At 38.5% G+C, this 26,967-nt stretch overlaps 1 protein-coding gene across 1 annotated transcript in view; it reads left to right on the top strand.

Moving 5' to 3' along the window:
* Positions 1-26,967, top strand: part of LOC122793328 (protein RUFY3-like) — a gene marked incomplete in the record, with an annotated part of 2,132,439 nt that overhangs the window by 2,020,474 nt on the left and 84,998 nt on the right. Inside the window, 1 exon segment of the mRNA XM_044061223.1 lies at positions 22,493-22,619. Coding sequence (XP_043917158.1) covers positions 22,493-22,619 — 127 coding nt within the window.

Genomic DNA, 26,967 nt, shown 5'->3' with positions numbered 1-26,967 from the left:
GTTTTTTTATGGAGGTTTCCCTACTGGGGGGGGGGGGGGTAGGGGTGGGATGTGGATGTCAAGGGTGATGCTTATGGTCAGACTTGACCAACGAGGGGGTGACCACTGGCGTGGAGCATCTATCTCCTATGTTGGTAATGACCAGGTCTAGGATATTTGAGCCCCTGCTAGGACTATGGATTAGTTGGTCCAGTGCATTGGAATTTATGAAGTCCAAGAACCGTTGGGCTAAGGTGTTGGTGCCCGAGTAGTTTTCCCAATTAATGGCAGGGTAGTTGAAATCACGCAGTATTAGGGTGTTTGGTTGCATCTTAATATTTTCCAGTATGTTTGGAAAGGTTTACCCTGTTAAACATTGCCCTATTAATGAATTCCCAGGAAACTGTTAAATGCTTTCTTTGTATTAAACTAATAAAAATTGAGTTTTTATATTCTAATTCCATCTGAATCATCATTGTTCTATCAATGTTATTAGATTTTTGTTCTCTTTCCACAGAATACTATTGATCTACATGTATCAGCATATGTTAACATTTTCACTATATTCTTTATATAGGCAAAAACTTTGTAATTGTGTTTTCGAATTCATACCAATTTATATGGTATGCTTGAAAGGTCCTTGCCCTCTTCTAGCAGTACTGTCATCACTGCCTTCTTTCATGATGCAGGTAACCCCTCCCTCTTTTCTTAAAAAAAAATATTAAAATGTACTTCCAAATTGTTAACCTCCTCCTTTTTCCCAACTAGATTCTTCAGGAATTTGTACATCCGAGGAAATGTCCCTGTTGCTTAGGTACCCATCATATTTTTCTCATTAATTTATGATGTTAGTTGTTAGCTTCCTTTTCATGAAACTTTGGAATATCTAAAGTTTTCAGAAATGCTGCCAATTGTCTCTTTCCGATTGTACCACTCCTATGCCTCTTACAGATTCTCAACAGAAGCCTGGGAAGAAAAGCTTTATAAACTATTCAGTGAAAGAAAAACTTACAAATCGCAATCACTTATGAGTGCAAACACTATTTGAAATATAGTGACAACAGATTCAGCATACACTGAAAGCTAACATATGAAAGTAATTAAAATCAATAGCTGCTACAGTACACAGAACAAACATCAGCCAAAGAAAAAATACAAACATTGCTAAAATATTTACATCATCTCTTCAGGATTCCGAGCTATAGGGTACTTGAGTTTTTCCACAGCTCTTTCCACTTTCTCTTGCCTCAGTCTTTAGGTTAAGAATTAAATTGTTTAATAGCTGATCCTATTTCATCTTTTGTTTGATTTTCTAGTTCTCAGCTTAATGTTTATATATATATATATATATATGTATGGGTCTACTTTTTTTTTATCAAAATATTATTTTGAACAAGAAAATTACGACCTTACTTTCACGAAAGTGCATTTTCGTGAATTCCAGTTCAGCACACCAGCAATAAAAATAAAACAGAGCTCTACAGTGGGGATAAAGGAATATACCTGTTTCCCCACTGGAGTGCGATCTCTGAGTTACTATATAAAATGTAACGGGATTGTGAGGGATGCAGGCGGGGCTTGCCCCCCTGCAAAATGGACTTCATAGTGTTCATTTTTATCTTTATTGCCGGTTCACTGAACCGGAAGGTTGTACTTTTCTTATTCGAAATAATATTTTGATAAAAAAGTAGACCCATCTATATATATATATATATATATATATATATATATATATATACACACACATCAGGGGCGGCCCATGCTATTGGACTGCAGCCCCCTCAACTGTAAAATAAAGAAAAATAAATAAAAAGAAAAAAAAAAGAAAAAACTGCATAGACTGTCCTAGGAAAACGCGTCGGAGTCAGACTGCAATGTCAGCAGTCTGGAATTTGCTCATCGGGCAGGGTCTGGTGTGGATTGGAGTTTGCTAGCTTACTCGGACAGGGATTTATGGTGGTTTGCTACAAGGTGTGTGTGTGTGTGTGTGTGTGTGTGTGTGTGTGTGTGTGTGTGTGTGTGTGTGTGTGTGTGTGTGTGTGTGTGTGTGTGTGTGTGTGTGTGTGTGTGAATGCCCCAGGTGCAGTATACTGGTTGTTAGACTCATGGTGGTGTGGTAGGGAATACCTCAGGCTTGAACCCTGTACTTTGTATGCAGGTGTTAAAGACCTGAATTCCCTACCCACCACCATGTGTAAAAAAATTGCAGATTTTTGCCTCATATTTGATCTGATATGTTCCTCATAATATCTGTGGTTTGTAAATGTTGCAATGCTTGATATTTGATGGTGCAATGGTAGCATTGTTGCCTCACAGCTGTAGGTTCTCAGGTTTGATTCTTGGCTGGGGTGCCGTCTTTGTGGGGTCTGTATCTTCTCCCTGTGTTTGTGTGGGTTTGCTTTTGTGTCCTCCCATGTTACAAAAGCATGTCTGCATTATTTCTTCCTGGGCCTCTGCTGAAAATTGCTTTTTTGTTCCAAGTCAGATTGTCCTGATTAACAAATGTTAAATAAAACTGACATGCATTTGAATTTCAGACTTCAGGTTTCTGACTGTTTAATTCCTTATATATTTGATGGTGCAGTGGCAGTAATGTTGCCTCACAGCTATAGGTTTTCTGGTTTGATTCTTGGCTGGGGTGCCTTCTGTGTGGAGTCTGCATCTTATCCGTGTGTTTGTGTGGATTTGCTCTGGTGTCCTGCCATTTTACAAAGACATGTGTCTACAGTATTTCTCCCTGGGCCTCTGCTGAAAATTGTTTTTGTTCCGTCAGAAGTAAAATTGACAGGCATTTGAATTTCAGACTTCACATTCTTCAGAAAATACATAGTAAAACAACTTTATTCTAGCAATAAATATATAGTAACACAACCTTTTATTATAGCAATTTTCTAAGTTTATAAGATGACTATTTGAAATGTGTCCTTATTTTTGGGACTGTGTTACCCTGTTATTGGCTTTGTCCAGGTTTTTTTGTGCTAAGGTTGACAGCTATGGCAAGAACTGAATTCACTGAATATGTTTGAGGGCTGTATTCCTTCATTACTGGGTTTGTCCAGGTGTTTTGTGCTAAGAGGTTGACAGCTATGGTGAGAACTGAATTCTTTAAATGATAGCCATTTAAGTTTCAGTCTTCCTGTCTTTCACAAAGCAGCTGATTTGGCGTAGTGGTATGTTGCTCTGACTGTTTTGCACAGGGACCTTGGCAGAAAAATGTATGGTGGTAACACAGCATTTTTCTTTCACAAAGCAGGTGATTTGGCATAGTGGCATGTTGTTCTGACTCTTTTGCACAGGGACCTTGGCAGTAAAATGTATGGTGGTAACACAGCATTTTATTCTAGCAGCTTTCCAAGATTATACAAGCAATGTTTAATGTGTCCCTGGTTTTTGCCCTTTTGACCCACCCCAATAAATTTGACTTTTTCCAGATTTGTTGTGCTGCAAAGTTGAGATGCAGTTGAGTATTGAGTAGATTTTACAAGGAGCTGAGAGCTGCAGGGGAAGAGAAGTTTAGTGCTGATTATGCTAAGTCATTTCGCATTGCTAATAGCACAACAGGTTGTGTACTTGCTTTTGATGCAGAAGATTGTTGGTTCTACTTCCATAAGGGGTGAATGCTGCCGTACTGAAAGTTAAGATACTAACTATGAGCCTGTTATCAGTTTGCCATCCATTTCCTATTGCAATATTACTAGCTTATTTTTAATGTAATTTAGGCAATTTATTCCTCAGGGGCATCAGACACTTTATTTTTCAATGAAACCATGAAATATAAAGGTGATTGCTAGCAGCAACCTCTCCATTACAGATTTATTTAACGTGGAATTATTTAGATGACTTTTTTTACTACTTCAGAGATTGTGCATATTTTCTGATAATGGTGGACTGTAGAATTGTGCATATTTACTGATAATAGTGGACTGTAGAAGTTTAAGTAGACTTTTATGATGGAAATGTTCTGAATTGGGCAGTTTTGTCATTGGTGCATGCGTTTTGTTTCATTGTTTACTGGAAAAATGTTCAAAGCAATAGGAAGGTGTATCAAAGAGCACATGTATGTTTCATATGCAAGGGGCCTATGATTTGAAAACAGCCCAGAATTAATCTTTATCTGCCACGGGTAAAATGTATTTTCTTTGAATGTGGGTTTCAGTGTTGTTTCAATGAATGTGAGTTTCAATGGCAGAGAAGTTTTAATGCCAAGTTTGTTTAGCAGATGTCTTAGTGTTTGTGCTGTAAAATGCAAAATAAAACTTTCAAATGAAGTTCAAATCATCATAGAAGTAAATCAGTATACACATTAGTGTTTATGGTAAATGGAGTGAAATAGCCAAGTAATGGATCATTGGAATGGCTGCAGGGGGAGGCTCCATTTGACCATGGTTTTGTGAGGGGGAAGGGCGGCAAACTTAGGCAGCCCCAGCTGAACCATACCTCCCAACTGTCCAGATTTTCAAAGAATGAATAGATTTTTTGCTTCTTATTTTTGGTTTGTTCCTCATAAAAGTTGTGGTTTTCTGGCAAATCATTTAGGAATTAAGTCACTAAATAATGACACACTGAGTTTCAGACTTCATAACCTTCAGAAAAATGCATGCTAAAGTAAGACCTGTTCTATCAACTGTCTCAGTTTATACAAGAGCAATTTTTAGTACTGTTTATATGTTCTCCCAATATATTTGGCCTTGTCCAGATTTATTGCATTAACAGGTTGAGAGGTACATGCAAATAAATTGCTTTATAGAATTAGGCATAGCCAAACCTCTCAACTGTCCCTGATTTTGGCTCAAAATGTTGCTCTTCCCCTAATGATCCCTCCGCAAAATTGCAATTTTGGAAGAAAACATGGAGGGTTTATAATTAAGAAATAACTGTAATAATCAGTTAGATTACTTTTATTTCAGAAATGCATGTAGATTCTTTTATTTTGTCAGCTGCTCAAGTTAGCAGTACTAATATTAAAGTATCCCTTCTTTGACAGGTTCCCAGCTGTATTGTGTTGCTATTTTATATTTTTACATCACATTTTTGGTCCATTTTTCATAAAATTGTGTTTTTTTTGGCAAATTAGTGACAAATCATTAAAGACTGAAGTTAGAAAAGACATTTGAGTTTCAGATTACATACCATTCAGAAAATTCATACTAATGCAAGACCTCTATTATATTTCTAAGTTTATAAGAGCAATATTTTAAAAATTGTCCTTATTTTTGGGCCTTTGTCCCATTTCTTTGTATGGCTTTGACCAGATTTCTTGCTCTGAGGTTGAGAGGTATGACAAATGTGTCAGGGCCATCACAATTCAGCCAGAGACATTTCAAACTGTGACATACTTGTTGCACCCCACTCCCCCATGTAGTGACTCTGAATGTGTCGAAGCAAGGCAAGGAGTAGTTATGCAGTGTAAATGTGCAGAGTATCCCCCCCATCCAAGGTAGACACAAGTACTAGAGTGGCTTTTCATCTGTCCTTCATTTTTACAGAATGGTCTGGTTTCTGTCATATTTTTTGTACTGTTGATTTATGCTTATTGCTCAAAGTGCCTGTTGCTTTGTGTTTAAGTAGCAATACTTTAATGGCCATTAGGTAAGCTTGGCTGAGATTGCAAGATGCAAGTAAGCTTTAATAAGCATACTGTTAAAGAATTGCCAACATTGAAAGCCTTTCTGTTACCATGTAGAGAATACTTAACTAGATAATGTATAAGCCTTGGGTATTGAAATGCATATGCCAGTATTTGTAATAAAGGACAGGATTACATTATTTTAGGAGTCTCATTGCACTTGGAGACTTCCAGTCATCTCTGCAGGCTTTACCCGTAAACAGAATGCCAATCGTGTGGTCCATAACCTGTACAGTAATCCTTTTAGTGTGGTCCATAACCTGTACAGTAATCCTTTTAAGCAATGTATCTTGAGCTTATTTCTTGTTTGCTTTTCATTTTTTACTTTGATCATGTTTTCCCCATGAAACAAGTAGATGTCAGGCAGCAGGTCTTTTTTTGGATAAGGAACATTTTTACAAGTGGGGGCATCAGAGATTTCTACTTTCAGCATGTTACTTGGTACTTTAATAAAGCTGAATATAAATTATAATTAGAACTGCAGTGCAAGAAGTGGTTTGAGTTGAGTGCTGCTTGTTTTTCTTATACTATATATATATATATATATATATATAGTGGAGGCCCAGGGAGAAAAGCTCCAAAGTATTTCACAAAAATTTAAGAGTAGTAATTTTACAGTCTTTACAGTTTAAACAATTGTATCAATCTAAACATACTTTGAAAACATTGGTTAAGAATAGATACAAGTTATATGACAATGATTTAATTGTAAGAGAAATTTTAGCCAGTCTATATAGAAATTAAAGGTAAGTTAGTATAATACAAGCAGGAATTGCAATACAAAGTGAGAGAAAACCAGGCTTATGGTATATTTAAAGAAAAATCTAGGGGAGAGAAATTGATAGAAGTAAAGAATTGAGTGAAGAAGGGGAGAGTAAGGAGATGTAAGGTAGATTAGTATTTTGACACTCCTGGTCAACAAATATAAATAAATAAATAATGAATACATTTTCCCACATTTGGAGATATAGTTTATCCTGTTGTTGAGCAAGAACAGAGCCAGTTTTTTGCTAGGAAGTTTCAGAATGGTGTTGAAGGATGGGAGCGAGGGTTTTGACCTGATGGGTAGAGGTAAGGGGTTCCAGGCCTTAGCAACATAGTATGAGTGCAGACAATGCCCAGCATATTTGTGGACAGAAAGGAATTTTTAGACATGGGATCATAATGACTGAATAGGAACCTAGTTGTGTAGAAAGTTACTTAGTGTTGGGACAAGATGGATTCTGGATAATTTTACAGGTGATAAGAAGCTGTGTATATGTTAGTCAGTGGTGTAGTTCTAACCAAGTTAGGATTTTTACGATATACAGTGGTGGGATTTAAAAGGGGGTATTTGCTGCAAATTTAGCAACTTTGTTATAGTATTGTTCAAATTTTGATTTTTGTGATGCCTGAAGGTTGGTAAGGATAGGAGCACCATGAAGAAGTGTGGAGAAGAGTATAAATACTGTCATGTGTAGCATTGGTTGCATCGGTGGAAAAGTTTTTGGCTCTATAAAGCATCCCTTGTTTTTGCTGAGTTTTTCTTATGCTTTTTTTATATGCAGATCAGATTTTAAAATGATCATCCACTGTCATCCCTAATAATTTGCAAAGTGACTTCAATGGTTCTTTTATCAGGAGAGTGGACTTTACATTTTGTTTTTTCAGGGGAGAAGGATTTGAGGAAAAAAGTAGTAGGTTTTTTTTTTTTTTTTTTTTTTTTTTTTAAGGGTTGAGCATGTTTTGTGTTACAGAGACATGTTTCATTTAGTGTTAAAGCTTCCTGAGCAATTTTTGGAGGTTTGCTCTGCTGTCAGATGTGGAAATGAGTGTTGAGTCATCTGCATACTGTGTTAGGGATGTCTGCTTTGTAGATGTGTGGAGGGTGGTGGTGAGAATGTTAAAAAAAAAGAGGGCCAAAGTTAGAGCTTTATGGTAAACCAGTGTTGACTGGGAGGTATGGAGAGAGGGTGGAGTGCCATTTTACTGACTGATACCAATTGGATAGGTAGCTTTTGAACCATAGAACATTAGGCTGACAGAGACTTAACAAGGACATTTCAAGTAGAAGTTTGCTGTGACAAACTGTGTTGAAGGTTTTAGACAAGCCTAGCAATAACGATGAGACTAGTTTGCTGTTATCTCTAAGTTTGACAGTATCTATATAGGTTAGAAGTGCAGTGTTAGTATTACGGGAATATGGAAGCCATGTTCTGTGGTGGACAGGAGTTCCTCCTTCAGAAGATAGTTTAGCAATTGTTTATGAATACCTTTTTCAAGCATTTTGGAGAGGAAGAATTAGATTGCTAAAGGTCTAATTTTATTAATGTTGAATTTCCTCCTTTGTGGAGGAGTCATGTGTGACTTTTTCCATAGAGAAGGAACATGGGATTCCTGGATTGACTTATTTATAGAGATTGAGACAGGGCAGGCAATGCTGTGTTGTTTTAAGGTATTCACTTGGAAGGGTATCAGCTGAAGTGGAGTGTGGTTTGAGTAGTTTGTACAGGATGTGGGCACAGGTTTGAAGGTGAAAGTGGGTGAGGTGATAAGTGGCTGCTGTGCAGGGTTAAGAATAAATGTTGGGGGAACCTTGGTTAGAGATGTTATAGTATCTATGAAGTAAGAGTTGTATTGTATTGTGGTTTCTATTGATGCATTATTGGGAGAGAGGTTAGGGTTGTATTTCTGTCCGGAATACCAGATTTCTTTAATGGCTGTCCGGATTTTTTTTTTTAACGGTTTTATGTACTGCTCTTCTGAAAGTTATTGTTTTTTGTCTTCATTAGTTTGCTTTTTAGTACGATTGTGAAGCATTCTAAAGTTTTCAAGTTATTGTGGTGTTTTATGTATTTGCCATTCTTTTTCTCTGTCCTGCATTAGCATTCTACTCTTTTTGTATAGTCAAATTGCAGTATTTGTTTTTAGTCTCTTCCTTCTATGTGATGCAAGACTATTTAGGATATTCAGGAAATTTGTATTAAATTCATTTGCAGCGTCGTCTAAGGGAGGATTTTTCTGAAGTTCCAGTTAACAGATGATAGGTTAGTAATGAACATTTCTGGGTTAAACTTGGAAAAGTTGCGCATTGTTTTGTAAACATGCAGCTTAAGCGGATAAGTGAGATATCTGTTTCTTTCTCTCTTTTATTTCTCCAAGTCTTTTAGGTTTCTGATACCATGATGGAAATGGACCCCATTCCTAAGTCAAACTACAATTAAAGTTGATAAAGTTATTGTTCATTCTTTGATGTTAGCCAGACATGTTCATCACAGCACACACAACGTGCCCAGTAATGACTACTACTGCATTTTGTATGGAGTTACATGATTGATATCTAAGTACGACTGTAAATTCTTTTTCCAAAAGACCTGTTGCTCCTACTACTATTGGAACTGTCTGGGTATCCTTCTTCCACATAGCTCTTGCTTCTGCTTGCAATTCCTGGTATTTTATGATTTTGTGTGTGTCTCTGTCTCTATGTATGTCACTGTAGTCACTGGGTGTAGCAATTTCACTGATCAATGCTACTTTTGTCTTCTTTTCATGCACTGCTATATCTCGTTTTGTTGCATCTATCTTTTGAACAGTTGGTAATGGGTGATCCTATGTGATATAAACTTCATCATTTTCTACAATGCTCCATGGTCTGCACAATCCCCAATGCAACAGTCTTGCCACATTATTATGCCTTTCAGTATACAGTGCTTCTGCCATTAGTATATCACAACCAACAACAAGATGTGAGACTGTTTCCAATTCTGTTTTAAAAAACCTACATTTGTCTTTTCTACCACATGTTCAATGGACTTTGTAAACTAATGTGTACATAATACATTATTTTGGGCTGCCAGTATTAACTTTTCATCTTTTGGTTTAAATTCACCTACCCTTAACAATTCCTGCGTTCGATACTGATCAACATGAGGTTGTTCCAGGAGTCTTCTATACTTGTAAGTATATTTATGCATTTTCCACATTTCTTGCCTTCTCATCTGATCCTTCACTTTATGTTCTTTCTTTCTTTTGTTTTTTGGCACATTCAGTTACTGCCTGATTTTTATGTACTTTTTGTTTGATTTCTATTCCCACTTCGCGCCAATGTGCTTCTGGTAAACTAAGCAGGGAAATCATCTTACTTAATTCTCCTCATGTTTCAAAACTTTCACTACATTTGGGTCTTGTGAGGTCAGCAGATACGTATGCAGTCCCACGATTGCAGAATTTCGAGGAGACCCATACCGCCTTCAGAATGAGAAATATATAGCCTTGGTATGCACTAATTTTTATTAATCATTTGATGAGCATGAAGCATCCTTCTTGTTTTCCTGTCCAACGTATCAAACACCTTTTGGGGCCAGTCAGTCGCTCCAAAACCATAAGTTAGGACAGGAAGAGCAAATTGATTTATAGCTTTGACTTTTCCCTAGATGTCAGCACTGTTTTCAGTATTAATTTTAGTCTTCTAAAGTATTCCTTACTAAGTTTTATTTGCATTAGTTCATGTTTTATTGTTGATCCTTCATCAAATCCCAAATATTTATACACTCCCTCTTGCCGAAGTTCGTTTATATCACATTCCTGTCCCAAACTGTTGTTTTCTTGGTGCTGCAGCTTTCCTGCTTTAAAGGTTGCTTTTTCACATTTATCAAGACCAAGTTACATTCTTGTGTCATCTGAAAATGATTTGACCACTTGTAGTTGTGCTTTCAACTCCTGTTCTGATGAACTATACAGTTTTAAATCATCCACAAAATGATGAGAAGTCTTTACAATTTGTTGTTTTCTGGGTGCCAAATTGTAACCATGACCTAATCTGTTAAGTAGACAGCTTTTAATGTGTTAAAGGCAAGACAAAAGAGCAGCAGTGACAAGAGAGTCACCCTGGAATATCTCCCTTGAATTTGTATCCCTGGAATAATAATTTGTCCTTTATCATGGCTTAACTGCAAAGGGGTTTGCCACTGCTTCATGGTTATTGTATTGTAGTCAATATGTGTAGGGTGTATCTTATACATTTTTAAGCACTGTTTTATCCATGAATGTGGGATATTGTCAAATGCTTTTTTGTAGGCTGTCCATGCCCTACTTAGATTCTTCCTCTTTGTAAAGTTCTCCCTTATGACTTTATGTAACAACAAATTATCCTTTGTTCCATATGACTTTCTTTTATTACTCTTTTGTTCTGTTGCCGTGATTGAGTTTTCTTCTAAATGACTATAAACTCTGTCATCCTCAATTCCAGTGTATAGTTTATAGGTTCATAGGAGGTTACTAGGCTAGTGGCTCTAGAGCCTTTATAAGACTAGCCATGTTAATCCTGGGTTGCCCCAATTGTCCTTGGTTAAATGGACGTACTTTAGATCAACACCAACTACCCCCTGTCCTTGAGGGGCATAGGTGCCAGAGATATTTCTTCAGTGTATGAAACTGTTATCAGAGACCAGGATCAAACCTTGTGCATGGGAAGCAAAGATGTTAACCATTATGCCAAATGGTCTCTCTCCTTATGTCGTCGTAAGCCAAGTTATTGGTACACAGTTTTTAGGATAGCTTGCATATTTGCTGATAAGTAAGAGTATTCTTTTTCCTGATGTTAACCAGGCTGGTGTCTATTCTGGGTTTGCATATAAATAGTTCTTACTCATGGATTAATCTTATTTATTTATTTGTTTATTTATTTTACATTTGTTGACCGGGCTAGTCTAACTGGATACATGTCCATTTTCAGTAGAGGCCCGGGGAGATAAGCTCCAAGATAGAACTATGAAATTAACAAGATAACAAATAAGGAAACATTAAACAAAAAAAAACATATTTACAATGCATATTGCAGGTTATCACAGTAAATTCAGCAGTGCAGAATACAGGCATAACATAGCATGCTAGTACAATCAAGATGTTCTAGAGGGAGATAGTATTTTGGTTAATAAGGAAGGAATTACAGTTAATGAGTAGAAGGGGTAGGAAGAGCAATGTATTAAGAGATAGATAACTATGTTAATACTTTTAGCCAGACGTTTGGTACTGCATCTGTGCCTGGGGGTTTCCAATTCGGAGTCTTTCTTAAAGTTGTTTCAGTCTCTTTGGCTGTTACTTCACCCCATTTAATATCCTGTATGTTTCAGCTTTTTATTCCTTCTTTTACTACTTCTATCCATTTAGCATCTTTATATTCCACAGGATCTTCATAGATATTTCTCCAAAGTGTATCTGTTTCTTCCTTTTTTTGGTGGTGGTTCAATTCCTTTTGCCTTGTTTCCAGTTCTGTATAAAACTTCTTTGGGTCATCAATGAATTGCTTATTTTGTACTTTTATTTTATATTTATCTTCTAAGTTTTTCTGCCTGTGCTGATATTTTTAATTTATTATTTGTGATAGTGTACAATAGATCCTGATCTGTTATGATACTGCACATTGCTTTTATTATGTCTGTGTTTCTGAGTATTTTTGTTGATCTGTTCCATCTTCTATACTTTTCTAACAGTGACACTTCTTGTCTTAATTTCTTCATAGTTTTCTCTATTCGATACTTTCATAATGGCATTCGATTTCTCCCCTTCCTTTCCTACCCTGTGTTTTTGTGGTAAGACTTTACTGTACAGCTAAATTAATAACATATATAATGTATCCTATTTACTTCAGTTACATTGCATGAATCTCCATGGACAGTCCTAATTACTGTGGTCATTTGAGTTTTTGAGTTTTATTGACTTTCTGTAGTCTATTTCTTTCATTGATGTTAATATGTCTGTCCATCTCTAGTAAGTAAAGCAAATCTTCTCTTACATCATTTTCTTGTAAACTGACGGCACATTCTTTGTTCTCCATTTCCTGTGGGCATTCTATAGAAAGTTCCAGAGTATCTTCTTTTGAGACATTCTCCTCTTTCATGCTGTGTCATCCATTGCACTTTCATATGGGAACTCACTGGCCTATCACTCCACAACATTCCATCAGAGTTGCCACAGTCTCTTGTACTTTTCCTTGCTATGCAAGTCCAGCTGAACATTTGCACTGGTTTCCAAAGTATCTTTATATGGCAACCTATCAGATGTTTCCCACTTCACTGGTTTCTCCTTAATTTGGGGATCCTTTGCTCTATCCTGCTGTGATGTTATCAGAATTAGATTTTCTACATTAAATCCTTCACTTTGCAGATAATCCATGACCTTAATTTCTATTTCTTTAACTTCTCCATTACTAATCCTCTTTTCTTATTTTCCTCTTTGTTTTCTTATTTTTTGCATTGTAAAATTTTCCATGTTCAAATGCCTCTGCCTGTATTTCTCCTCAAATATCTTTGCTGCTACTCTTTTGAACTGATTAGTTTTGCTTTCTCCTTTGCATAAATATTGCACCATATTAAGTCTCTTTTTCTTTCCCATGTCCAAATTTCTTCTTCAGGTGTCTCCTGCTCCTCCTGTTTCTCCTTACTTTGGGGACTTATTGTTCCATCATGCTGTTGATACAAGATGCATTAGACTTTCTACACTAAATCCTTCACTCTGCAAGTATTACATAAGTTCAACTTCTATTTATTTTTTAATTTGTAGTTTACCAATCTTCTGTTCTACGTTCTGTTTTTGTGATCTTATTTTTTTATTGTGAAATGTTCCATATCTGGATGCCTTCACCTGTATTTCTCTTCGGATATCTTTGAGGCTGCCTTTTTTGTGTTGATTAATTTGGCATTGTCCTTTACATAAATATTGCACCATATCAGATCTCTCTTTTTCCATGTCCATATTTCTTTTTTATATCTTTCAAAAGTCACTAGATTTTGTTCTTTATATTTTCACACTTCCTCAGTCGCTTCTTTTTCCAAATGGCCCAAGGTGTCCTGGTCTGTCTGTTTTTCACAAATCTGTTGCATGAATGAACATACATTTTATTTAAAGCTTCTGACAGTTTTTCTTGTGGAAGTCATTTTTATTTCTTCCAATTTCTCTCTTAATCTTTTGTTTGAAAATTCTAAGCTTGTTGTATAATGGTAACAGTACATAGTTTCTTTCTTATCCTGAGTAGTCCACTCTTTCATCTTTATGGCTCTGTTTTGGCCTATCAGTTTTTGTGATTTTTGTGAACTACTGCTTCCTTCTACAGGAAGCCATCATCCCCTTGGACCTGTTCTAGCCCCATTGTAGGAATGTTTCCACATCTTGAGGATTCTGCACTGCATTTTTTCCATTCCTGGTACCAGTGCACCTTCCAGGATTGGACACTTCTTTATCCTGGGACTTGTGCACCCAGCTATCTTTTTTATTTTTAACTTACTTCTGTCCATGATATGTGCTATATAAAATGTAGTCTATATATATATTAGTGTCGTCTTGGTGAAATTTTGTGAAAAACAGGGACCACCTCATGAAGGTACTCATCAAGACTTGAGGATGAATTAAATTCCAGCAATACTACTCTCCTTTGCTTGCTGATTTATCATCTTTCAATTTGGACCCGTCATAACTGTCAACTGTCCAGACATTTGCAGAATGTCCAGATTTTTGCTCATATTTTTGGACTTTTCCTCATAAAATTTGAGGTTTTCTAGAAAATCACTGGTATGATTCGAGGATTAAAGTCGCTAAATAATGACATACATTTTGAGTTTCAGACTTCACATCTATCAGAAAATGGGTATTAACACAAATCCTCTTATTCTAATGACTTTCTAAGTTTATTAGAGCAATATTTAAAACATGTCCCTATTTTTAGGCCTTTATCCCCCATTATGTCATGCTTTGTCCAGATTTTCTTGCACTAAGAGGTTGAGAGGTATGACCCCTGTCTGGTTGTATAAATTGGGAGATGATCACCGAGACAGTCACATTGTATCTGAGGTGGTGTTATTTGCTAGGGTCCATTACTAGGATGCAGTCTAATAAGGAACTTGATATCTTGCTGTAATGTGTTAGGATATTAATTAGTTGTGTGAAACCAAAAAAATAGCTATAGGGGAGTTAGAATTTGTCCAACCAATTGACATTCACATCACCTAGTAGTATTATTTCTTGTTGAATTGTTAAGAATATCTTCGAATATAGCTGTATTGTTGTTAGCAGGGATGTAAAGAACAGTAATACATATGTGCTTATAATTGTTTAGTTACAGGAAATTTATAAGAAGCTCTGCTGAATTGAATTTTTGGTATTGGTTTGTTGTATATTAAAGCAGTACTACCACGTTTTCTCTTTATATGGTCATTACGAATGATATTATAACAGGAAGGTGCAATTTGGGAGTTGTATATGCCGAGTCTGATCCACCCTCTGGTCAAATTATAACAGAGAGTAATGGGTTTATAAATACAAAGCATTTAGTAGAGAGGTACCAAGTCGAACAGGTTTTCTTTCATTTCCTGAATGTAGTAACCTGTTAGCCAGGAAGACTAAGTAACTGGCATATACAGTGTAAACTATTGATCAGGAGAAAGGACAGTGGCCAACTTAGAAAGTGGCCCCTAGAGTGCAAAGACAACTCTGTTGGGGGGATGTTAAAAACGTATGTCCAGCCCACGCAGGTAAGTTTTTGACTAGATGAAGTTACTACATAGCAAGGTTCTTCAGGTTAAATTTGCTTACTTTGTACAAAGTCATAATTCTCAGTGAAAATGTTTGGGAGGTGGCTGTTGTGGTAGAGCTTCTGTAGTGTCTGGGTCAGATGTAGGGACCCCAGGCTCTGAACAGAAAGAGAAGAGAAAACCTCTACTAAGCTATCATATTATATTGAGGCAGTAAAGTTAATACTTATAAAAAGAGAAGGAGGAAGACCATAGTGAGTTAGAGCAAGCGAATGTGGATAAAGTGTAAAAACAGAGAGATGACAAAAAAAGTTTATAAATGTAAGTTGAAAGTAGATTAGTAGGAATTATACTGCTAGAGAACCACAGTAATACAGTGGATATATATAGAGCTGTATAGACTGTTTTCATAGTGTAACACTACACTGATAAGCACAATAGAAAACCATAATGTAGATCAGCGTGCATGTCTCTTTAAGAAACTTCCTTTGGGCATGAATTAATGTATTGATTATTGAGCATGTACAGGGACAGAGTGCCATTTTGTGTTGAGATGTAGTGTTAACATGTCTGTGTTTAAACTCCCTCTGTTAATCAGTTTGTTTGTAGTTATTGAAGCTGCTATCCATCCTGATATGTTTCTATATAATAAAGCTTCTTAAATGAACTACCCCGCCTGCTTGTCATCCTTGGAGTAAGGGACGTGCAACATGGTGTTAGAAACAGTGTATCTAATGGCCAGAAAGAACTCCAGTTTCTCTACTTTGACTTCGAAAGGTATATACAGAAGTGGACCATCCTTGCTACATGTATAATCTGCAATAAACAGATCAAAAATTAATTTCTAATGTTAAAACTTGCTCAGACTATTTTTTATTTGCGAAATATGAAATGAAGCATACTGAACACTGTAAATGATATTAAAATAAGTTGAAATGTCATATATTGCTAGAATTATTTAAATAACTATAGTAAATGTTTCAAATAAAGTCCAAGTTGTATAATGTGTTTTTCATATTAAGCAAAGATATCAGAGTTATCAGAATTGTATGAAGTGCTTGCATGTTTGTGCAATGTTACAGTAAAGTTATTTTGCAAAGTACAGCCATTTCAGAGCATATTTAGTAAAGTACAGTATTTCAAAGAGTTTATTGTGCATTTGTGTGTTACTGCAAGCTGCAGAGAGGCAACTTGTTCATACATAATTACAAGGGTTATATTTTAGTGTTTGCCCAAACACATACTTTATTGGCATGGCTGAAGGATTTCGAAAACCAGGTCCACTAGTGTTGGACAATATAATATTGCTGAGAACTGGAGAGTGTTTGAGCAAGAGTACAACATTTTCATACAGGCTGCATTTTCTGATAAAGATGACCGTACAAAAGCATTTATTCTGCTTAATTTAGGTGGGTCAGAAGCCACTGAAAGAGAACGCTCATTTGTGTATACATCTGCTTTTTATGCTGGAGAGGGGGAAAACCATCATATTGTTGTACACAGGCTGAGTCAAGGTAGGACCCTGAAAGATTAAAATGTAAACTTCAAGAAACATGTAACCCCCAGGCCAACATTACAGTCAAGAAGCATTTATTTTACACACGGGATCAAAAGCCTGGTGAAACTTTTGTAGCATATATAACTGACTTGAGAAATAAAGCTAAAATGTTCAGATTTGGTGATTTAAGAAATGAGTTAATAAAAGACAGACTTGTATGTGGTATTAAAGATGATGCTGTGAGAAAGATTTTGCTTTGTGACAGTGATTTACCTTTGAATGAGGCCATTGAGATTTGTCAGATATATGAGCTCACAAAAAAGCACACAAATATTACAACTGAGAATAGTTTAGATGTTACTGCAGCAAAGCGCTTGTTGATAGTATGTAAAATGTTATTAAAAGAAATAGGCCCAGGCACATGGCAGCAACTGTAGTCTCTGCCACACCCACTGGTAAACCTCAGAGCTTGCTAGCAAGTTCCAGAGTTCGCACAGCCTCACTGAAGTATAAGAGTGAGTCAGCAAATTCAAAGCATGGATCCCAACCAGGGTTGCCAGATTTCTGACTGGCCGGGTAGGGAGGGGAAAAAAAAAGTTTTTTAAACACGGAGCTACTTGCATTCCGCATTAAATGCATGTAGCTCAGTGTTTACCGATTTTTTTTGATTGGCCCGTATGCCAGTATACGAGCCAATGAAAAAACTCACAAAATGGAGCTGTGTTTAATGCGGAACTGCCTGATGTTCTGCATTAAACACAAGCAGCTCCGTGTTTAGCGATTTTTGATTGGCCCGTATGCCAGTGTACGGGCCAATAAAAAAAAATAAATAAAAGAGGAGGGCTGTTTCGCCGGGATTTAAACCGGCAGTGTGGGAATCGGGATCGGGTTCGGGTTGCAGATCCTGGGACAATCCCGCTCAAATTGGGATGTCTGGCAACCCTGATCCCATCCCAGTTTTATTGTCGACTGTCATAACTGTGGTAATAATCATGAATCTAAAACTGAAAAATGCTTAGCTTTTAGTCTGTCAACAATACCACAAATGCAATAAATGGAATCATTTCAAAAGGTTTTGTAAATCAAAAGGTGCACCTTCTTTTATTTAAAAGAAGATTTCAAAAAACAAGTTGATCAATTAGAGAGCCATGACTCAAAGTCTCATTCTTTTTATGTTGATGGTGTGTCAGTGCTTAGAGAGACAGTCAGTGCAAGATTTCACTGTTGTTCTTCAGGTACATATAGTCATTAGACAGAAAACACAATTGGAAAGGAAGGTTCCGAGAGAATTATGGGATACATTTGAAGGCATTGAGGCTAGAACAGTATCTAATTTTGGCACTGGATCCGAGAAGTGACTGAATACCCAACCCAACTCTCAGATCAGACAGACTTGGATGAAAATGATCCAGAGTTCTGGTTAAACTCATAGTCCAGCTTCACTTTATCCCACATATTAATACAACACATGCTAGATAGCCTCTCAGGAAGCATTTCTATCTTCCATAATAATGCTTGAGTTTTACTTGTTAACTATTCCTTAAGCCCCCCCCCCCCCCCTTCAATAAATATGTAGGGGAACTGCAATGCCTTTCTTTTATTTCACTTCCTTCTGTCTTTATTTTAGCTGTTATAGGTGCATGTTAGATATGGTTACAAAATGGGCCTCAGTACTTTTACCTAACTATATATGCTCCTGTGATGCAGTTTCTTCCCTGCCAAACCTAGTTATTGTATCTTGGGAAATAAAATGTAAATTCCCTCTGGGCTGTTTCTAGTAATCATTGTTTTCCATACTAAATGTTTTATGTACTTTAAAAATATATCTTCTTTACTAATAATTTCCTGTCTAGGATCACACATCTTCACTGCAGTACACTAAATTCTTGTAACAAGATACAAATACATTATGCCAGCTTCTGGTTGAAATCACAGATTATCTTGACTAGTCTTCTCATTCTTTATTAGTCATCTTTCTGTGAATTTCAAAGTATTAAGAGATAGTGAGACAAATGTCAGGTGACATGCTTCCTACTCTACAGCTTTGTTGTGTGGACTGTGCAGCAGTGCACAGGAATCTAGACCACATGACATACAGTAATACATGCATAATGTACATACATATATAGCTACATACATACATAATGTACATACATGCATACACACACTGGTAAACAGAATGCTGTAAATGTATGTATCTCCTAAAGAGACATAACATTTGATGTTTTTTGTCAATGTTGAGGGCCCTGGAGATAAAGAATTTGACAGTCCTGATGAGGGGATAGCTGAAGAAAAAGAAATTCTCAGTCCAGTCTGCAAAACAGGCTACTTCTACTTTGACTGCTCTCAAGAACTAGAATCAGCTGTTATTTATTATTAAGTGCCTAAAGTTCAACTTCTCACTCTGATGTCAGTCATTGTTGTATTTATTCTCTGAGTGTAATCTTAACTCATTCACTCCAGTGGATCTCTGGACATTTGCACTTTTTTACAAAAGTCAAGTTATGGCCAAACATTTCAAACAAATATTCCTATCACTAGAGCCATAAGGGTTACTAAAGAAATAGAAATACTAAGCTGTTCAGCGCAAACAAGTCTTTACAGTGGCAGTGTTCATTTGATTCTTTGTTTTAAACTGGATTGTACGAGTCATAATAAACACAGTAAATTTAAATCTTCCATAAGTTACATCTCAGTAACCAGTCAATACTGTCAGCAGCATTTTGTTTGTCCATGTGTGAGCTTTCATATGAGGCTAAGCAGTTATGTCTGTGTTACTTGATTGTTGCAATATTTAAAAAAAAAATGAAAATTAAGGCAATATAAATAGATAGTGTTGGAATAACAATTTGTAAAGCAGCATTAAACAGAGGTCAAATAGTGCAACAGATCATCTATTATGTAAGCTTTAAGATGAAATATTTCAGTTGTATGTAGCACGGTTTTGAAATTATTAATGCAAATATGAACAGATAATATTTGATGCATAATGGTGTCTGCAGGATGCAACTGTAGAAACACCTGGAGGTGTCACTTGGCTGTAATGAGTCAATTTACTGCAACGTCACAGAGGAGCAGGACCTGTCTTATTCTTTGACACAGAATTAAGGTTGCTAGATAACTATGGAAAAGAGCTTTACACATCCATTATTCTGGCTTTGAATTCTTTGCTTAGCACACATGATTTGTCCCATAGCTTACTTCTGACCCGTAGCAAGGAAACTTTGCAAAAGCTACCTAAAATGAAAAAGGGAGAAATTTAAAAATGTAAGGCAAGATCAGATAGTGTGTGTGCTCATTGAAGTGCGCATGTGGTTTTAGATACCTTTTCTGTTCAGCTGGGTCAGAAGTGGCAATGAGAAGGCATGCCTGGTTGAAAAATATGATTTCATAATGAACAAAACATAAGTATCTTCCTTTGCATACATGATTGCTTGCTTTTAGCCAATGCACAGGAACTGCCACTGCACATTATCAGCTTTTCATATCCATGTGATGTGGTTGTTTCCGAAGCAAGCCTTATGGAGCCAAATAATAAAGCTTTATTTTTCAGAGGAATAAGTATGATGAATCTACCATAGTTTAGATACCAGAATGAAAAGCTCTTTTATGTTTCATTTAAGGATACATTATGGCACAGTAGTCCTTCTGTCATTTATATATTGCACTGCTGCAACTTTTCTATATTAATTTTAAAGAGAATTTGTGTACGCAGGGTAGGGGTAACTTCTTATACAAGTCATTTGATTGAATATTGCATGACATTTTGTCCAAATGTCATTTTGTTATTTGAGTTATGTGAGACAGATTGCTACTGCACAAATTTAGATCAAGGCCAATGTAGGCTGCGGTGGTGCAGCAGTTAGCATTGTCGCCTCACAGCAAGAGGTTTTCTTCTTCGATTCTCTGATGGAGCGCCTTCTGTGTGGAGTCTGCATGTTCTCCCCACGGTTGAGTGACATTTAAAGACATGCAGGTAGGTGCATGCGTGAATGGGTGTGCCTTCATTGAAGGTTGGATGTCAGGCTGGCACCTCTGCACCGTTAAAATCTACTGCAGATCATAAGCGGACCGGTGTTCCGCTGTGGCAACCTCTAAATGGGAAAAGTCGAAAGACGTTAGGAGAATGTCGGCCAATCTCATTTCACCAGTTATTAGCAAAGATTTATGAAGACCAATGCAGTTATTTCCACATAATTGTTTTATAACCTGTTTTTCCTGTATGAGTGAAATAATGTAAGCTCTGCTTCAGCACAACTTGACTGAGGAGTTTTGCTATTGGCCTAAACAGTGAATTAATTCTGTTTATAAATCTCAATGCCATTCTTATTACCAAGCCTATTATGAAGCCTGACTTGCACTCCTTCAGTGATGTTTGTTAATTCATGTATTTGATTAACAGTACACTTGGCTATCAGATGTAAGAGATGAGGAAGTTAGTCTGTGATTACCGTTCTTCTTTAGGAACTGTTCAGTTAAATCATAACATAAGTGTATCTAATTAGAAGTACATTAATAATTATGCTAGGTTTTCTGGGAGACTGAGACTTGAAAGTGCTGTACCTGACAGTGTTGTCATATCTACATCTTCATTGCGACTCAGACTGGTAAATAGTCCTTCATTAGCAAGACTCTTCTCTTCTTTAGTTGCTTGTTAACCTTCCAAAATAGTGTGGCTATCCTGTTCTTATAAAAGGAAGAACTCTTTCACCTTCTCCAATAATGAGTGTGCATTCTTTCCTTAGGCTTTAAGCAATAAAAATTGAGTGACTGGGTTTATAAGTCATTTTAAGTACTGTTTCAGGTCTTGTTCTTTTTGGTCATAGTAGTGTGTATGTGGTTTCACTGGTCTGTTCATCTGACTCAGCCCCGGTCTTTACCTTTTTAACCGGGGCATGTTTTTTGGACAGATTTAAAGTGATTTGGTAATAATCGTAGGTGCTTTGAGGCATTTAGTGAGTTAAGTGCCGCAATGCACCTATGTTGCTGTAATTTAGTATTATAGTTATTTTTTAATGAAAACCTTAATAAACTTTTTATTAAGCCACGGCCCAAATAAATCTACTGTGGTCCATCCTAATGTCACCATAAGAGTGAGCTGTTTGTTCATTGGCTGTAGTGGGTGCACCTCCTCACATGGTCAACAATGCACCTGTTAATGTCTATGGATGCACTTCACACTTTAACTGGCATGATGTCACAAAGGTTAAAGTTTATCTTTCAGTTCAGTGACATGATCGTAGGGAAATCTGTGATGTACAAAGCTTTTCTACTACCAAAAGGAGATGCCAGAAACCTCTCAAAGCTGAGAAATGTTGTTTGGCACTTTGTGTACTAACTACCTTGTGTAATGCAAAAGTAAAGATTTTTGATGACCAAATCACTTTAAAAGTGTACTGTAAAGCACAGAGTAACATCACTCTACACAGGAAGAGAAATGATGATGTAATAGGGTAAAAGTGAGCTTAAGTGAGAGAAAGCTGACATTAGACACAAAGGAACCATTGCCAGCACTGCTGGTTTATGTTGATCTCTTCTTGGTACTGGGCAAACTTCTGCCAAACATTTCCTGCTGAATCCTAATGCCACAGGTGCTTAGAGGAGTGAATGATGAAGACAACTAATAAGCTCTACAGTTTTGACTGGTATGCCATATTGCTTTTCATTTTATTTTTAAGTGATATCTGCATACAGAAATGTAGTATGTACCACCTTATGTGAGATTACTCAGTTTTCTGACAGGAAAATGTCAACAAACTGTGTTGTACAAGAAAAAAATGCATTTATCTGCTAAAACCGAGTTCTACAAGAAAAAAAAAATGCATTTCTTTGTTGGAATAAAATTTTGCATATCTCAAGTTTTTTCCATGACTTTCTTTTCTTTAGGAACCAGCTGGAGCAAAAATTGAAAAATGAATGGGAAATACGATCCGTCACACAGAATGGTAGTCAGGGAAACCTGAGCTCAGCTTCAGTATCAGTGGGTAATAAACAACAGCCTGCATTAGTAGAGGTAAGTGTCACTCATCTTGTATATCTGCTTAAGACGAGGCTTGGGTGTTCGTTTAAGTATTTTATTATATACAAACATCAGGATGGACATAAGGACCATTAAACTTAAATGAGCTAACTTTGACTGACAAGTACATGCATGCTTACACATTTTGGCTACTACAAAATGGCACTCTTGCTCACACATGCTCAGTACTTACATGTACATGCCTGCTGACTGGAAAGCTTCTTAAAGGTATATCACACACTCTGATCTACATCCTCCCTCTTTACTGAGCTGTCTTGCAGTAATAATGACATTCGTATAGGCTTGCAAATTATACAGACAATAATGAACAAACATTCATGTCCAGGTTGCTGTGTATCTAGAACTAGGTCTGGAAATGTGGGGACAGTCAGAGGTGAATGTTCTGCTTTAGGACTCTTGGGATATTCTCAGGATCAGGGATATCTGCTGGAATGTCCTCTGGAGCTGGAACATTGGATAAGTCACTCTGAAAACTAGAGTATTTATTACAGGCAGGATGCTGTAACACTGACTTGGACACAGGTAATAAAATGTTTCCGATTCTACCTAAATTCTGTTCCTTGCGATTCCACAGTGTATGATCTTGGCTCTTGACACAAACTTTTCACAAATCCAATCCGATCAAAACCTTTTGCTGTCTGCATCCTCACTATCTCCCCTTCTTGTTATGGATTGAGCAGTTTGCTGGTCTTATCATAATAGGACTTCTAGGGCAAAAGCTTTTTCAGGTGTTGTTCTTGGCACATGGAACCAACAAATTGCTACTGACTGGTAGTATAGTTCTGGTTTGTCTCAACATAAGTCTCTGAGCAGGTGAACCAAGGTGATTATCAAGAGGAATGTTTCTGAGATTCAGGTGATATCAGTGTTGTCTTGTTTTGACGACTCTAACAGCTGATGTTATGTAGTCCAATCTCGCCTGCATTCTTACCAGTGGGTTCGGAGCCGAGCCTCGGCTCCGACTCGGCCATACTCTAGCTCGAAGTCTTCAATTGGCTCATGGCTAAGAGGTATCCCATGCTGCACTGCTCCCTTTCCCCAGATCTCATTTGCCACTCGTTACGCTCAGACGTGGTCTCGCTCTTGGCTGTGGCGAAGTATAACTTTTTCTTCTACTTTTTAGTAGTTTGTTGCTCCAAAAGCTATTTTCATAGCAAGTTTCTGTTTTTTGATAACACTGTTTGTGTAGCCTGTTCCATGGCTTTTTGTCTTGGTATCCCATTTGCGTTCCTTCCCTTCTTATGGGCTAGGCCCTTTTCAGTTAGAGGACCTAGTCCTCCCTCCTAGTTGTGTGTGTCCCAGTTTCCCTGTGTGTGCTTGTTCCGGTGGTTACGCCGTCCCTTTGGGCTAGGGCCATTTAACTTAGAGGACCTAGTCCTCCCTTGTTTTGTTTGTCTGGGCTGTTTAAGTTAGGGGTCCTTTCTTCCCTGTGGTGTTTGTTGTTCTAACGACCATTTAATTCAGAGGCATAGTTCCCGCGTTTTTTTGTTGTTGATGTTGGGTTTGTCTTCTGATATTGTGTGCAGTGTCATACCAATATGTCTAAGGTTACAAAAGAACACAAGTCTTCGGGCTTCAAAAAATGTGATAATTGTGGATATAAAATGTCTATTACTGATGGGCACTCTGTGTGCGTGTATTGATTGGGGGCTATCCACCTCCAAGAATCCTGTGTGTTCTGTCATGCCTTTAGCCCACGCATTCTTCAAGAGAGGAAGAACAAACTGATTCTGAAGGGATTACTGAAACCCTCCTTCGAATAAGACTTGGAGAGGGCCTCCAGTTCTAAGTCCTCTCCCTCTAAAACAGACAAGACCTCTAAATCAAAAAAATGCTCTCCAACTCTGTCAGTTTTATCAGAGCCGCCAGAGAAAGTTGCCAAGTCTACCTTGGCTTCCTTGGCTCCATTGGCTTCGGGGTCGAAGGAAGTGGGTGATTTGACCAAGCCAGCATCAGCTCCCAGTCTCTCGGAGCCGGTGACGGAGATATTTGTTTGGAGCCGGTCTCCAGTTACTAGACCGGTTTCTCCTTCTCGTAAGTCTCCTTCTGTAGGGAGGTCCAGATCTCCGACCTTATCCTCTAGGTCCTCCAGGACTCGGACGATGATGTGGATAGAGTGGTACAGAGACTGGTCCAATCACCGGTGTTGGCCAAATTGTTTTCAGCTCCAGCCCAATCGGCCCCAGAGCCCGTCATCCTTCCATCCTCGTATGTTCCTCCTCCAAGCCTTTTTTGGCCATCGGAGCCAGAGTTGTCAGTTCCGTCTGATGCCTTTAGGTCGACTCCAGAAGCCCATCCTGGCATCTCAATTCTGATCTCCGCTCCAACCCCATTGGCTCCATCCGTGGGGTCTAGGGCTCATAGTTCCTTAGTCGGACCCAAGGGAGAGGTCTCGGGTCGATCATCTTTGGCTCCTAGCCTCCCGCTCGGTGCTTCGGCATGGGTGAGCTTGGGCCCTGCCTCAGCTTTGGACCTTATCCCTTCGGCCCTGAGGGCTTCCATGGTTGGTCGTTCTTCGGAGCTGGGGAGTCAGCTTTCAAGGTCATGCGGAGCGTGCTGGCCAGGTCCTCAGCTGCATCTGATGGCACTGACACTCTACCCCCTCCAGCACCGGTATCAGTTTCTTATCACCCTCTGTCCGTAGACAGCAGAGACCCAAGGCCTCAGGATACCTCCATGAGTGGTCCCCAACTTTTTGAGGTCTCCCCAGAATTTTTGCCTGAGGAGCCCCCCAGAAAAAGAGTTTGCAAGAGGAAGCACATCGACTCCCAGGATGAGTCTATCACTTCGGACACCGACCTCGATGAGTCAGGGGTCCCCCAAGTCATCCTCTGAAGATATCTCTTTCTCAGATATCCTGGAGATCTTGAAGCAGAGCGGCGACTGGTCCTCCAAATGTCCCTCTGAGGAGGAGTCAGTGTTTCTGAAGGCCTTTGGACCTCAACCCTCCACCTCTTGGGTTTCTCCCCCATTCAATGAACTCCTGGATCTTGTTTGTCGAAGGGTGTGGGAAACCCCTGACACTGTGGAACCAGACCCCAGGAGACCCAACAAGTTTCTGTCCACTCCCATGGACAAAGGGCGTTCCAGTAGATGCCATGGTGGTGGCAGCGGCCACCAAGAAGGAACTGACTGAGACTTCATCTACCGTCCGTCCCCCTAACAAGGATTCTAGGACCATGGACTGGTATGGGAAGCGTATGTTTTCTTCAGCAGCCTTTACTCTGCGGTCGCTGAACTATTTGTCACATTTTACACGGCTCCAAAGAGATCTCCTAAAAGAGCTTGGAGAGTCTCTGCAGGGTAACATTTCTGATGCAGTGGCTCAGGTCAGTGCCCAGATGTCTACCCTAAGTTCCACTGCTAACTCCTCCATGAGGCTTATCTCGCATACGGCCAGTGGAGTGAGTAGGGCAGCAAGTTCCGGAGTCTCTCTTAGGAGGCACTCCTAGACGCGCCTGTGTAATTTCGCAGAGACCTTCAAGTCTACGTTCACCAACGCCCCATTTGATGGTTCATCGTTATTCAGAACCAAGGTGAAGTATACTCTCACTAGGTGCGAGCAGGAAGGAAAAACCCTATCTGCCGTGGGAGTCCATTTTTCCATGCCTTCTAGACCTTATCCAAAGGGCCAGAGGGGTGGGAAAATGTGGTTCAGAAAGCCACAGAGGTTTTTTTCAAGATGCACAAAGTGATTCCCCCTCCAGAGACGGGGGAGGGGGTAGCAACTCAGGTAGACGCCGCCCGAGAGGCAGAGGAGGCACGCATAACCAGGGGGACCACGATTCCTTTCGTGGTTCCCCCTACCAGCGCTCCTGATGGGAGGCTCGACTGCGCTTCTCCAGAGCCAGTCGGGGGTCGCATTTCGCTATACCCAGAAGCCTGGCAAGGCATCGCCCAGGACGAGTGGGTATTAAAGATAATTTCCGGAGGATATCATATTCCCTTCTCTACTCATCTCCCACCAACCAAGAGAATCCCAGATGCCCCACCCAGTCAAAGGGATTCCGCAGCTTCAGAAGTTCAAAAGCTGCTAGCAAAAGGAGCCATCCAGCATGTCCCCTCAGACCAGCTCAGATTAGGGACTTACTCAAGATTCTTTTTGGTGCCGAAAAGAAAGGGGACCAGCGACCCATCTTGGATCTCAGCCGCTTGAACCTCCATGTAAAAAAGTCCAAGTTCCAAATGGTCACTTTACAGTCTATTCTCCTATTGTTGGGGAAAGAAGTATGGATGTACATCATTGACCTCAAGGATGCTTACTACCATATAAAGATGACAAAAACCAAGCGTTGAGAACAAAAAAACCTTTATCCAAAAA

The sequence above is a fragment of the Protopterus annectens genome, chromosome 2.part0 (genome assembly GCF_019279795.1).
Source record: "Protopterus annectens isolate FY-2018-M chromosome 2.part0, PAN1.0, whole genome shotgun sequence".
NCBI lineage: Eukaryota > Metazoa > Chordata > Ceratodontiformes > Protopteridae > Protopterus > Protopterus annectens.
The sequence above is the reverse complement of the archived record's forward strand: the minus strand, read 5'-3'. Positions and strand labels throughout refer to the sequence as shown.